At 52.8% G+C, this 13,314-nt stretch overlaps 1 protein-coding gene across 6 annotated transcripts in view; it reads right to left on the bottom strand.

Moving 5' to 3' along the window:
• Positions 1-13,314, bottom strand: part of ABLIM3 (actin binding LIM protein family member 3) — a 109,608-nt gene that overhangs the window by 12,469 nt on the left and 83,825 nt on the right. Inside the window, exons 10-17 of one of the 6 annotated variants that reach the window (XM_032851494.1) lie at positions 12,625-12,696; positions 8,519-8,674; positions 6,884-6,913; positions 6,278-6,407; positions 5,485-5,583; positions 4,030-4,077; positions 1,545-1,679; positions 169-233 (exon numbers count right to left, since the gene is read on the bottom strand). In XM_032851494.1, coding sequence (XP_032707385.1) covers positions 169-233; positions 1,545-1,679; positions 4,030-4,077; positions 5,485-5,583; positions 6,278-6,407; positions 6,884-6,913; positions 8,519-8,674; positions 12,625-12,696 — 735 coding nt within the window. The remainder of the gene's footprint in view (positions 1-168; positions 234-1,544; positions 1,680-4,029; positions 4,078-5,484; positions 5,584-6,277; positions 6,408-6,883; positions 6,914-8,518; positions 8,675-12,624; positions 12,697-13,314) is intronic. The other 5 variants (XM_032851495.1, XM_032851496.1, XM_032851497.1 and 2 more) reach the window with 5 other exon arrangements.

Raw genomic sequence — 13,314 nt, 5'->3', positions numbered from 1 at the left:
TGCTGAGCAGCTGGATCCAGCCATACCTGAAACTCCTCCTACTGTTTGACTTTCTGGTTATGCAAAGCTACACGTTTCTTTTTTCTACCGTAAGTGGGTCTGAATTTGGTTTCAGTCACCAGCAAGTGATCATCAGACCCTCATCTCATCCAGGTGAAGCTTGCTTACCTTGTGCATGCTGCGGTCAAAGTCCTCCTCCTCTCCTCCAGATGAGAACCTTCTGGCTCTGGCCGCTGCCAAAGGACAGCTAGGATCAGCTCCTGTTTGTGCTCCTCATTCAGCCTGCCCCCGACAGAGGGCATGGAGGGACGCCGAGACTCTACAGGTGGGGGCTTCCTTTCTAGCTGAGTGGCCCTGAACGAGTGTACTTTGGGGAACCACCCCTCTGCCAGGGGTCGCCTGTATGGAGGGGCCCAGAAGCCCTTCCCATTCTTGGGTGTGAGGAGCAGGTGAAACTGATTACCCCAACATGGCTCATGAGTCTCGATGTTGGGACTTTGGCTGCCGCTGGTGGGAGAGAGAAGACCTCTTTTTGTCCTGGGTAGGACAGAAGCCTGGATGGGCTGGAGCTCATCTTGCCATGACTGGGGCAGGGCCAGCCTGAGAATGAAGCTACCCCAGGGACAGACTGTCTACTTCGGGGGTAGCTGTGCTTGTGTCTTAGCTCCTTTTCCCAATGCAGACTCTTCTGAGGGCAAGGAAGGGACCATTTCTGAGCTCCTGTGAAGATTTGCTCAGAATGGACATTCATTTAGGACAGGTTGTGTGCTGAATATCAAAAAGGAGCTTGATGGAAATGCACTCCCTGTGCTTGAAAGAAACAGCTCAAGATGCCTAACTGGGTGGGATGGCCTCCCAAGGACCATGAAGACCCCAGCAGGGTGTCTACGAAAGTCTTCCATTTATACAAACTGCCTTTTCTATCTTCCAAACCGCTTTCCACCCCATAGCCAAAGTGAGGTCTTAAACCCCCACACCTGACCCTGTCACCTTCAGTGGCTTCCTACTGTTCAGGAGAGAGACCCAAATCCTTGCTTTAGGGCACAAGGCCTCGTGGGATCTGGCCCCTCATTCCTCACCTGCTTCCCCCTCTCTCTGGCTCCCCATTAACCTGACAGCCTTTCCTTTCCTCCAGTGGAAGCTGCCCTCCCACCTGGGGGCTTTGCAGGTGTGATTCTGTCCTCTGCTGGCCCACCTCTGCCCCACTCTTCCTGGGACAGTTGAGTCTCAACTTTGAGAAGCTTTCGGCACGTTCCGGGCTAGACAGCATGCCCCTGCCATCGTCTCCCACCTCTCGTGTGTCACCTCCTTCCTGCACCTTACCTCCCTCTCCAGCTGGAACCTAGATCTCCTCCACAAGGGCAGGGACCTGGTCTATTTTGCTTCCTAGTGATTCCCTAGAGCCCAAGGCTGGCCCTCAGTACATGTTTGCTAAATGAATGAATAAATCAACGATCGTGGAAGGAGGGGGCTGCCGTCCTAACCCTGTGTGCCTGGCGTGGGTGACAAGGCTCTGGTCCAGGCTCCTCTGTGGGGCACATTACCTTTGGGGGACCCATGGTAGGTCCAGTACTCGGACTCTGCAGCAAAGTAGGGGTCCGGGGAGTAGGCCGGACTGTACTTGGAGGCCTGGCTGACGTCTTCACTCGTTTTGCTCTTGGTTGCTATTGACAGATCACCTGCAAAGAAAACAAGGGAAGAGCTTCAGGGAAGCAGAGTGTCCTAGAAAAGTGCGCTGTACACTGTTTATCTGTCCCAGCCAGGCTCTGGCCCAGGAGGATGAGGACACTTTGGGGCCAGGGTCTGGGACACGGACCATCAGGGCTGGAAAAGCCCCGAGGCCCAGCCCCCCATGTTACAGCTGGGACTCTGGATGCCAGAGGGGGGAAGGAGCTTGCTAAAGCCCACACAGCAAGTAGACGAGACTTGAATGAGACCCCAACTCAGGGCTCCTGCTACCACATCCCATGGATTCCCAGGTCTGTTCCCAAGTGAACACTAGGGCCATGGCTCCTCCAAGTAAGATTAGACGGGTCTCAGGTGATCCCGGGCCCTTACCTTCCTCAGCCTCTAAAAGCCTGCCTCTTCTGGGATTTGAGCCGTACCTAGGGTGGGAATTGCCAAGGAGAGCCATGTGGCCTCTCAACTTTCTCCTCACACTGAAATGCCAGACCTTGCCTAGGGAGACAATACATCCCAAAGAAAGGAGCATTGGACAGGGAATCAGCAGTGCTGGGTTCTGGCTCCTGCTCTGCCACTGAACTTAGTTGTAACACTGGGCACATCCCATCCTTCTTGGCCTCAGTTTCCTTATCTGTAAGTGTCTGAACCGGTCTGCTGGATCCGGTGCCACCCAGCTTCAAGCTTCCACAACATGGACCAGCAGGCCTAGTGCAGACACAATCCTGACAGGGCAGCGACTTTAGCCCTGCCCAAAGTCAGGCAAGAGGATGACTAGGGCTGAGAGAGGGCTGGGGAAACAAGCGGGCCCCTGACGTTTCTCAGGAGAGAAGTGACAGTCCCACACTCCATACTGCCAGAGCAGCAGAGGGGTCTGGGTTTGGCCCTTTGCCAGCTCCTGCCTCTGCACCCTTCCCCTGCAGCACTGGCTTCCAAAACTTCTAGAGCTTGCAGATTCTCTTAGACCTGGGTCTTGGGCGGTTCATCCTCCCGCAATGGATGCCATTCAGCCTTTTTATGTGCCCACTGATCCATGCAGTCTATACCCCCACTCCAAACTCGTCCTGAGCCTGCTACAGTGCTGCCCCTCAGAGCCCATCTAGAGAATTCACACACATTCCTGAGGCATAGCAGACCTGGGGGGCTTCTCCTGGACAAATTGCCTTTGTCAGGGTCAGTACCTTTCTGTGACCCCTCGGGGTGCATGGCTTGTACCCCACAGCCACACAGAGATATGCACGTGCTCACAGACTCACCTGGAGCCCAGCCTGGGCCCCTCTGAAACCGAGGACGTTTGTCTAAATTGTCAGGTCTTAAGCCAGAGCCATCATTTATATTGGTAGAACTCCCCCCCCACCCCCAAATCAGCTCAGTGAGCTCGGATTCCAGTCCTGGACTGTTTCCACCCGTGTTTCTGTGCTTCTCCCATTGTGTGCTCCCCTTGGTTGCCCAGGTAACCTGCAGGGAGGGCAACACAGGGTAGCCGCTGCCTCTCTGCATCCCAGAAGCAAGGGGTGTGCTTTGTCTGCTGAGGCTCAGTAAGTGCCTTTGCAAGAAGGAACCGGGGGTCTTGGTGCTGCCTGACTTGGTGCTTCTCATATGGAGTGCAGGTAGGAATCATGAATGAGGCCAGTTCCCGTGTAGATTCCTAGCTCACACTCCCAGTATTTCTAATATGAAAGTCTAGGACAGAGGAGGGGCCAGGGCACCTGCTTTTTAAGTCTCTCAGGTACAGGGGTCTATAGATCATTCTCGAGGAAACATTGAATGAATGAATGGAAGAATGAAGGCACCCTTATCGAAGCCCCACTCCTTTCTTATCCATGTCTCCTCCCCAAGCCTTCATTTACTCTCAGGACACTGTGACTGAGAATAGCTTAAAGCAGCGGTTTCGGGTCTCATTCAAGTCGGGGCGGGCTTTGGAATCACATGGAGAAACTGTTACAAACACAAAATTGAGATTCAGTAGGTCTGGGCTGAGGAGCAGGAATCTGTACGCATCCCACATGATTCCAACGACCGTCAAAGTTTGAGCAGCCACGCCTGGGAGTGCTCCCAGTGGTCCGTGCATTTGACAAGTGTTGCTCTGCGCCTGAATTTAGGACACCAGACAGCAGGGAAGGGCGGTTGGAAAGGAGGTGGGGAAACATTTAGGGGACACGAGGCCTTCCTTGCTCCTTTGAAGTGACACCAAACGCCTCCCCAGTGTCACCTCAAGTGATTGGGGCATAGCCCCCAAGAGAGACAGAATTGCAGCCTCGCAGGCGTCCCTCTTGGTGACCCCGGCAGACCATCCGCACAGGTGGCTACGCCCCCTGTCTGGCCATGCTCTCTCTGCCCAGACCGTACCATGCCGTTTGTAGATCGGGGGTTTCCGGTAGATGTTACTTTCTCCAGCTGCCGGGCAGGCAAGGAATTGACGATGGGGAGGAGACAGAGAGGAACAGAGAGAGAGAGAGAGAGAGAGAAGAGGAAGGAGACAGGAGTTGGTCAGCTGATCTCAGAAAGAGAGGCTGTCCCCATCTTTCCCGAAGGTCCACTATCTTTCCTTGGTGGACACGCTCTTCCAAAACTCAATTTCCCACCTCAACGCCTGAGGTTCTAAGAAAGGTGAGGGGAGAGGAATGGATGGCTTCTAACGGTGCTGAGGAAGGGACTCGGGCTTGAATGGTGGGCATGCATGCACGAGGCGGTGCGTGCTCAGCAGGACCCCATGCACGAAGGTGCCCCCTGCTTCCACCCAGCAGCAACGCCTCATTCCACATGGAAGTCCCCAGAATGCTGCAGCCGCCCATTCTGCATGATCCGCTACCCTCTCCCTCAAAAACAGACAGGATGGGACCTTTCTGGGGCAGTTGAGAAAGGTACGGATGAAACAGCAGGATGCGATCCTGGGGAAAAGTGAGTGGGGAGTGAAATTCTGAGCTCAGAGTTGAAAGACCAGGTTCCAGACCCAGCTCTAGTGAACTCAGGGTGAGACCTTGTCCAGACCATCTACAGTGTCACTGAGCCCCTGCCTTTCCCTTCTCTCCTATCACTTGCCCTCCTGCTCACCACTTCCAGCCATGCTGGACTGCTACCAGCTCAGTGTTCCAGGGCCTTTGCCCTTGCTATGCCCTCTGCCCAGGATGTTTTCCCAAGATCTTCACGTGGCTGGCTCCTTCTCATCTTTCCGCCTCAATGTCACCTCCTCTAAGAAGCCCTTCCTGACTACCCTGCCTAGCCCAGCCTCCCCACCCCAATCACTCTATCACATGCCTTGTTTTATTATGTTTACTGCCCACATCATTTACCTGAAATTACCCTTTTACTTGTTTGTGTTCTCATTTATTAAGTTTCTCCCCATGTATAAACACCATGAAGGCAAGGATCTGGGCTAGTTTGAGCACATTTGCAGCCTCAGGGCCCAGAACAGTGCTGGGCTATACAGAGAGAACAGAAAGCCTCAGGGAATTTAAGGAACTGGCCCAAGGTCGCAGGCTTCCAAGTGGGGGAATGGGGATTTGGTCCCAAGAGTTTTGATGCAAAAGTACGTGACTTTCAGCATGGTTACTGCTGCGTCCCATCAAGGCTCTCAGACAGTCGAGGCCCTTCTCTGGCTGCTTCCTGGCCGGCTTAGTCAGGGCTGGCTGTGTCAAGCGGGTAGACTAAAGCCCATGGGTATGTGGGGACCGAGGGGAGGGTTAATGTGGGGGACTGGTTAGGGAGGGTCCCAGGGACTGGCTTCTCCTTGCTGCCGGTGCCGGCACCCGGCGACCCCATTTAGCATGCACCCATGCTGGGAATTGCGGGCTGACAGCCTACCTGGGATGTGAAAGTGCTTGGGAGCCTGGTAAGAGGTCGGAGTGGAGGACCTCACATCTAACTGGCTATGGTATGGAGAGCTCCGGCCACTCTCGGGCCCTGGAGCGCGCAGGCAGTGGTCCCCAGAGAGAACAGAGGCACAGAGAAAACAGGCATTACCGCAGTGGCAGTTAAGGCAGCAGTGACGTGATGACAGCAGGGATGGCAGGGAGGGGCTGTGCTCTCATGCACCGTGTCTGCGGATACAAGCTCGACCTTCTTTTTTGGCCTCACCCCAAAAGTCAGAGTTCGTGGGCCATAAAGCGTCCACTCCACTGGGCTTCAGGAAGGTGCCTATGGACCCCTTGGCTCCCCTCCCCCCTTCAACTGCGTCTTTCCTCCACCCAAACACCTGCTTCATCCCTGACCTCAATGTGGCTGTGGTTGACCTGACCGAATGGGGTAAGGCTGGGTCTGTGTCCAGTCCTCCAGCCCTCTGGATGGGGCAGGCCAAGGGACGAGGACAGAGGAGGCTTCTTCCAGCCAGGGCTGCTGGGTTGTCCACCACTCTCCTCTCCTGGCTGCTTACCGCCCACCTTCCTGCTGCTTCTCAACTCCGGGTGCCCCTCCCCCCACCAGGGGCACGTCAGTTTGGCCTGGCTGGTCCTCTGGGTGGTCACCGGCCTCCAGACGGGCGGAGCTGTGATGGAGATCCTGGGGGAAGCCCTGGGCTGTCTCTGCAGTGGGCAACAGCCAGCCACTGTGTGGTCCCCCTGGTTCTTCTTGTTCCTTTGGGGGCTTCCCCCTTCCTTACCGGAGCGGTAGTAGTGGTGAGGCGAGCGGGAAAAGGTGGGGGACATGCCCTGCCGGCTGTAGGTGGGAGAGTCGATGTATCCTGGGCTGGAGGCCCTTCTCTGTCGGAGGTCCAGGTTCTCGTAGATGTCCTGGGAGAGGAAGTGGGCCATGAGCCAGGCCGGCAATTAAGCAAGCCTGTGGCTCAAGTGTCTAGCAGGCAGGTGGGGCTGTGATGCGGAATCCAGGATTCTGGGGGGCTGAGGATCCAAAATTCATGGTGCTGCCCTTCCGAATACCAAGGCCCCCTCCCTGGGTTACACACACAGCCCGAGGAAAGCTGCAGACAAGTTTTGGGGCCTTTGCCTATCACTCAGAGTCTCTTGAACAGAACCCGTGGGTCAAGGATTCCAGGAGCGCCAGGAAGGCTCCCTTTGGGTGGAAAAGGCACTTCCTCTACCGTTTATGCCACAGCTACTTCCTCCAGGTTATGCTCCTAATTCTGCCGTCTGTGCCCTGGTCAGGGGCACCCTGGGGTGCTGGGTGGGGGCAGTGAAACTGGGGGTCTGCTCGGTCTGCCTAAAGGGACCCAAGTATAGAAAAGTCCTCCCCAAACTAACCCAGTTACCTGGGAGTAGGGAGATAATGTTCCCAGCGACTTAGGAGCGAGGAGTTGGAAGGCCATCGTGAAAGGAGCAGAGGAGAGAGAGGAGGGAGAGAGGAAGAGGGGTTAGGCAGCGGAGCGGAGATGGGCCAGCAGCTGCTTGGGGCCTCCTCCCCAGACAGCAGTCGCGCCGAGTGTGCTGGAACGCCAGCAGTGCCGACACGTAGCAGGGAGACCTGAGATCACGCCCTTCATGTACCAATGGGAAACCGAGGCCCAGAGAGGGAACGGGGTGTCTTGGGGACTCTTGGGTACAATGTGGTGGGGTCTCCACTTGGACCCAGGATTCTCTATCACACACTCAGAGCCATTTCGTGATCCTGTCCTGTCTACCAGTTCGTGACTACTCTGTGGTTCATGAGGACAACGTGCAGGGCTGGGGACACACAGGTTGGGCCAACCAAGGCCTGGGCTGGGGCTGTCCACGTGGGAGTTGGGCCAGTGGGCGGTGTGGTGGGCTGGAGGTGGAGCATCCCGTCTGCAGAGGGCAGTGGCTGCTCAGCCCTGCATGTTAACCCCACTCTTTCCGTTTCCAAGACAAGTGAGAAATGCAGGTTCTTATGTGAAATCTCGGCATGTTTAAATGTTGGCATTTTTAATGTTTAAATTTTTAATGTTTAATTTTTAAATGTTTAAATAGTTGGCAACTAATTTACATTTTTGAAAGAAAAGATACTTAGTGAAACAAAACAAATCTGGGAGTTGGCTTTGGCCTGTGGGCCCAGTGTGCCGTTTCTGGCTTCAGTGACATCAGTCTCTAGCTGGTCCCCCCTCCCTGGTCTATTTCAGGGTCCAGAGCCCTGAGACTCTCAGCACTGGGCTCTCCAACCAAATGAACGCTAACTCCTTTAGAAAGGAAGGGGACAGCGGTGGAGTGGGGACAAGAACCCAGGTCCCTGTTCCCCAGGCCAAGGCTCCTTCTTTCATCAATCTCTGCTCAGGGGCTCTGAATGGGGTGAGGACTCACCTGCGATACAGCCTGCCAGGACCTTCAGAGTAATGGTCACCGGCCTTCTCCAAAGAACACTTTCTCTTGTCCAGCAACCACTTAGTTCTTTCAAAAGCTGGCTTTTGACAACTCAGTAGAACTCAGAACTGCTGAGTTCTTAAAAAGTGTCTCTTGCTTTGAGCATAGGGGCTTAAGGCCAGGTGCAAAACCCAGAGAGCCTACGCACCAGGGATTATAAACCTAAGTGGCCACTGAGCCTGTCAGGGATGAAAGCCGTGGGCCTCGTATAAAATCACTCCACTAGGAGAAAAACAGTAATTCAAGTGATAAGCAGTCACAGGTTTGTGGCTTCAATGCTGGGGTTCTCGGGGTGGTGGCAAGTAGGGAGAAATGGGGAGCCCATGTCGTGCCTATAGGAGGCACTCTTCCCCCCACTCTAAATAATGGAAAGACACCTGCTCTGATTTTTTAAGAAAAGCCAGATTTTTGGATGAAATCACTCGATTTTTAAATGATGACACTCTAACTTCCAGTTTAAAAGAGTGCAGGGGCTGACACTGTGGAGGCCAAAGTGTGTGTGATGGAGTGATGGGGACCGTGCGGGCCTTCTCTCCTCCAACAGCCCCAGGGAGAGGGGCGAGACGCCATACCTCTCCATAGCCACATCTCTCCAGCATCTCGTCGGACGTGTATCTGGAATGAGGCTCGTAGGAAATGAGGTCGGGGCGTTGTACCTCGTAGATGGACTTAACCTTGGGGAGAGCTGCCAGGTCTTTGTAATTAAGGATCTCATTATCCACTTTAGCCTGGGGAGGAGGAGAGGTACAGGAAAGAGGCAGAGAGATAAGAGGGAAAGGAGAGGAAACAAAAACCAGGCACAGGGGAAAGGAGCTTCTCCAGTTTCCACTAAAAACAGAATATTAGGATGGAAGATGCACAGAATATTAGAACCCGGCAGGTCTTAGAGGCCCTCCCTTCCAAGGGGGCTCACACTGGTTGAGTGTATTTTATGTGTGAGACCCTGCACTTTGCAGGAATTATCTCCTCCAAGTGTCCTGATGGCTCTGTGAGGTCAGTGTCAATGTTACTACTGTTTTCCAGGTGAAGCTCAGACGGTTCTGCGCTTGGTGCCCCTTAGCCAGTAGGTCTGAATCTGTCTGAACTACCCAGCCTTGGTGGGGACTGCCTTCCGAACCCATGCTGGGAGGACTTCCTCACTCCCAGCTCCTTGAAGGTGATGATGAAGACAGAGAGTGAAACCTGAGCACACGTTTGGTGAGCACTTACGATGAGCCAGACTCTGAAGTCCCTGGTAGGGATTAACTCCCTTAGCTCAAACAACTCACAGTGCTACTAGCAGGCACTAATACCATCTTCTTTTCTGAATAAGGAAACAGGCACAGAGAAGTCAATGAATTTGCCCATGGTTACATAACTAATAAGTAGCAAAATCAGAATTCAAGCCCAGCCCGCCTAGCCTTAGGACTTGCCTTCCCAGCTGCCTCTGTTGGCTTTACAGGGTGGGGAGCTCACTGTCTACAGCTGGCAGAGGGCTGCACTCAGAAAGCAGACCCTATATCGAACTGAGACAAGCCTCTAGCTGTTACCTGACCCTGGCTGAGCCCAGTTCTCTAGAACAGCATGGATTAAGAAACAGTTTCCCTTGCATGGGGCAGACCCCTTCTCGTGGCTCCCGAAGCCCTGTCCTTTCCACGCTGGCAACCTCCAGCTGCTCCCTCTGTGCCTGGCTTCTGCTATGGTCAGCCAGGATCTGTCCCCACTGCTGTGACTTTCAAGATCTTGATGTGAGAGAAATTGAGAGGCCACTAGACAGAGACTCCAAGGAAACTGTATTTATCCAAATAACATTCTTCTGGTGCCTGGGGGCTCAGGTGAGTCTCAAGCCCAAAATGACTGTAGAGAGAGTAACTTTCATAAAGCCCTTACAAGCTTTGCTATTCAAAACATATTCCAAGGTCCTTCTACCATTCTGTCCCTGTCCCAGCCCCTGTTGTTTGGACACGGTGATGCTCATTCTCCGTTGCTCCTAGATCCACCATCCGTTCCTCCTCTCCCTGATTTGGGCTCCGAGGCCCCATGGACTGCTTCAGAGGCTCCCTGGCTTTCTGCTGGGCTGGGCCAGTGGGGGGGCACCTGCACACTGGGAGTGGTAGAGAGAGACACTGTCCCCTCCCACTGTCCTGCCATCAGCAGCCACGGTGGGCATAGCTCCCATCCGGGGCTGCCTTTCACAGCTCTGGCTTTCACTGGACATTCTCTTTAGGCCTAGGGTGGTGACAGCTCCTGCTTTTGTAGACTCTGGATGCCACACGATGTCTTGTGGGTCCCCTAACCCTAACTACACCTCTGTAAGTGGTCGCTTCACAAAACCATCTTCAGTAAAACCCTTAGAAGGGTGCTATCTCATTTCTGCCAGAGCCTGCCCGGGTTAGACATCATGTCTGTGCCAATTTGGGGTGGTGTGTGGGTCAAGGGAACTTTATTAGGATGGTCCCCTTGCTGCCTTTTGTCGTGGGATGTTAGATCTTGACCTTGAGAGCTCTTGGCATCTTGCAAACTTGTCTTGACCCATCAATAGTCATCTCAGCGCTTCAGTCCAAACCTCAAAAATACTATATTTATATTTCCTCTTATAGCCACTGTGTTCATGGGGTTATAAATGAGCCTCAGGTTTGGAGGCACAATGACTGGACAGAGGCTTCCTGACATAATTAGGCAAGCAGGAAGGAAGAGAACACGTGGAGCTGGTTCGAGGTCAGACCTCCTGAAGGTGGTTCTAGCCATCAGTGGGGGGTGGGGCAAAGTCTGAGACCTTCCCCCCACCCCATTCACTGATGATTCTATTTTAACACCAAACCTCAGCATTTATGAAAATCAGACAAACACACACACTCTCTCTCTTTGCCTGTTATTGCGTGTCCCGAAAGTGGTCAGTTGGTTTCTTCCCTGAGTTTGGAAGCCACCTTAGAATGGTTTGATTTAAAATACGGCCCCTGTGACCTGTGGGGTCATTCCCCAGAGCGGCTGAAGGTGAGCCGTTATAACAGGCAAGAAAGGAGAGTATGAGAGGGGAGACGCATGCCTCTGCCAGCATGCGCGGGTCGCTGAGCTTGGTGTGCGAGCCCCAGATGGACAGCCCAGTGGCAGGTGTGTCCAGCTGCCCTTGTTCGTCTCTATGGAGCTGATCTTAGAGAACTGCCATATCTATCTATCTATCATCATCTATCTATATCTCCCAAGTTTGCATATCCTAATAACTCTCCTGGAGACACGCTCAGTTTGTTAATAACCTTCTCACTGTGTAGACCCTGAAATCTAGCTCATTAATCCTGCTGTGTCTGGCCCCATTCATAGCACCGGGTCGGGGGCGGGGGGGCGGTGGCGCTAATCATCTGTCTTGTTCTTGACAGGAATCTTCAATGAGGACGGCCTGTGATCAAAGAGCTTGTCTTCTGTGGGAGCCGCAAGGCAGTATTGACCACATGGAAGTTGCTGTCAGTGATAACTCTTATGTCTGATTTTCATTTGAACAGAGGAAGAAAGGAAAGGAAACAGCTCCATTAGTGGGCATTATCCAGGGATCAAGGAGGAAACTAGATGTGGATTTGGGGTAAAATAATAATGGAGCGATGGTGGCCAGGGCCCACCCAGGGCTGGCTGGTTTGGGGACTGTATCTAGAACTTTTAATCAGGAGCCGTCTTCCTGCTCTAGACCATTCCCCTCCCTCCATCCCCTCTCCCCAGCTTTGGTCTTCTTGGCCCTTCCAACTTGGGGGCTTGGGGAAGGCTGGAACAGTCCACAGTCAGATGGCCCATGTCCTTGGCTCGTCTCTGTCCTCTCTGGCCCTGCCTCCCTCACCTGCTTTAACTTACTTTTGTTTCTCTGTCGGGTCTGAACTTAAATGTTTCTTCCTCAGGATTCTTTTTCCAGGTGGCCCTAGATGGCCTGTCCTTCTGTCCCTCTGTCCCTCTGCAGCATCATTAGAGCACCCTGCACTTTTCCTTCCTAGCACATACCAGAACTGCGACTGCTTCTCTTTGGGGTTATATATTCAAGGTCGCGAGGATGGCCATCAGGTTGTGCATTTCACCACGGTTTTCCAGCACAGAAGCCAGAACTTAGCCCAGAGGAGACACTTAGCACACGTTTGTTGAATGAATGGATGAATGAATGAATGAATGATTGAATGGATGAATGATATAGCCAAAGGACCTCAGATCATCTGCCTCCACTCTTGTCCTTTCTTCCATGTCTCTGCAATGATGAGTGTCTCTGTTTCAGTGTCTCTGAGGATGGGGGGGGTGCAGATGCCTGCTTGTGGTTGCCTCCTTATCACACAGCCATATCTCCCCCTACTCCCCACTCTGTATACCACTCTGACCCCAGATTTTTGTCCCACTCTTAGCTCACTTAAGCAGTGGGGAAGGAGGCCCACTGTGCTGGTTTTAGAGCTCACCAAGGTTTCTTCTGTCTTTGACTTTCCTGTGCTCCAGCTGAAGTTGGCCTTATCCCCCATAACTCTGTTTACTAGGCTCTGTGCTCCATGCAGGCAAGGCCCTCCCTGTGCCCCACTGTGTCTCGGGACCTAGCACAGTCTCTAGCACATGACAGGTGCACACGAGATGTTAGTTGGATGAAAACCTGACAGCTGTCTTTGGCTATCCTTAGAAACTCTTTAGATAACCAGACCTGCGGATAACAAAGACCTCTGGGGGGCTGAAGAGCGATACGTACGCAGATGACTCGGTTGGGTGACCCAATGCTGGATCCGGGGGGTGAGATGGAAGTTTCGGATGTCCGCCTATGCTGTGGGAGAGATGATACAGAAGGAGTGAGAAGCCTCACCTCCCGCCAGTGGGGAGGGGAGGACGGGCAGGGAGGACGGCAGCTCTTTAGGGAACAGCAACAACACGGTTAAATACACTTGCCAGCTTTCTGTACTTTCTCTTTATTTTCTGCCTTAGTAATCAATGTCTGATGTGAATGCAATGGGAAATGTGCAGGACTTCAGGCTGTTGGACAGAATTTGGATTTGTGTGTGTGTTTTTTTTTTTAAACATATTTGTAATTGACCTTTTAGGTAAGTGTTTATTCATAAAACTTTTCATTTGGGGTTATCCTGCCAATATTGTATTTACTTTAACTGAATAAAATTGGTTGGGACTCATTCCTTAGCAGTTTGTTTATGTGAAATGTACAAGCACGTTCAACTTCCTGTAATTTGCAGAGAGCACTGATTGTTCACAGTGTATCCATTGCAAATTGACATCAGCCTAAGTGATAAGCTTAAAAAAATCTTTCACTGAACAAAGACAATGAGGCGTTAATGGCTCCCTCGGCAGAAGGAGGGGCTATGATGTAGTCACTACATCAAATACTAATGATGTACTGTATGGGGATGAACATAACATAAAAAAATGATGG

This window comes from Lontra canadensis, unplaced genomic scaffold (genome assembly GCF_010015895.1).
Source record: "Lontra canadensis isolate GAN:19392208 unplaced genomic scaffold, GSC_riverotter_1.0 scaffold5, whole genome shotgun sequence".
Taxonomy (NCBI): Eukaryota; Metazoa; Chordata; class Mammalia; order Carnivora; family Mustelidae; genus Lontra; species Lontra canadensis.
The sequence above is the reverse complement of the archived record's forward strand: the minus strand, read 5'-3'. Positions and strand labels throughout refer to the sequence as shown.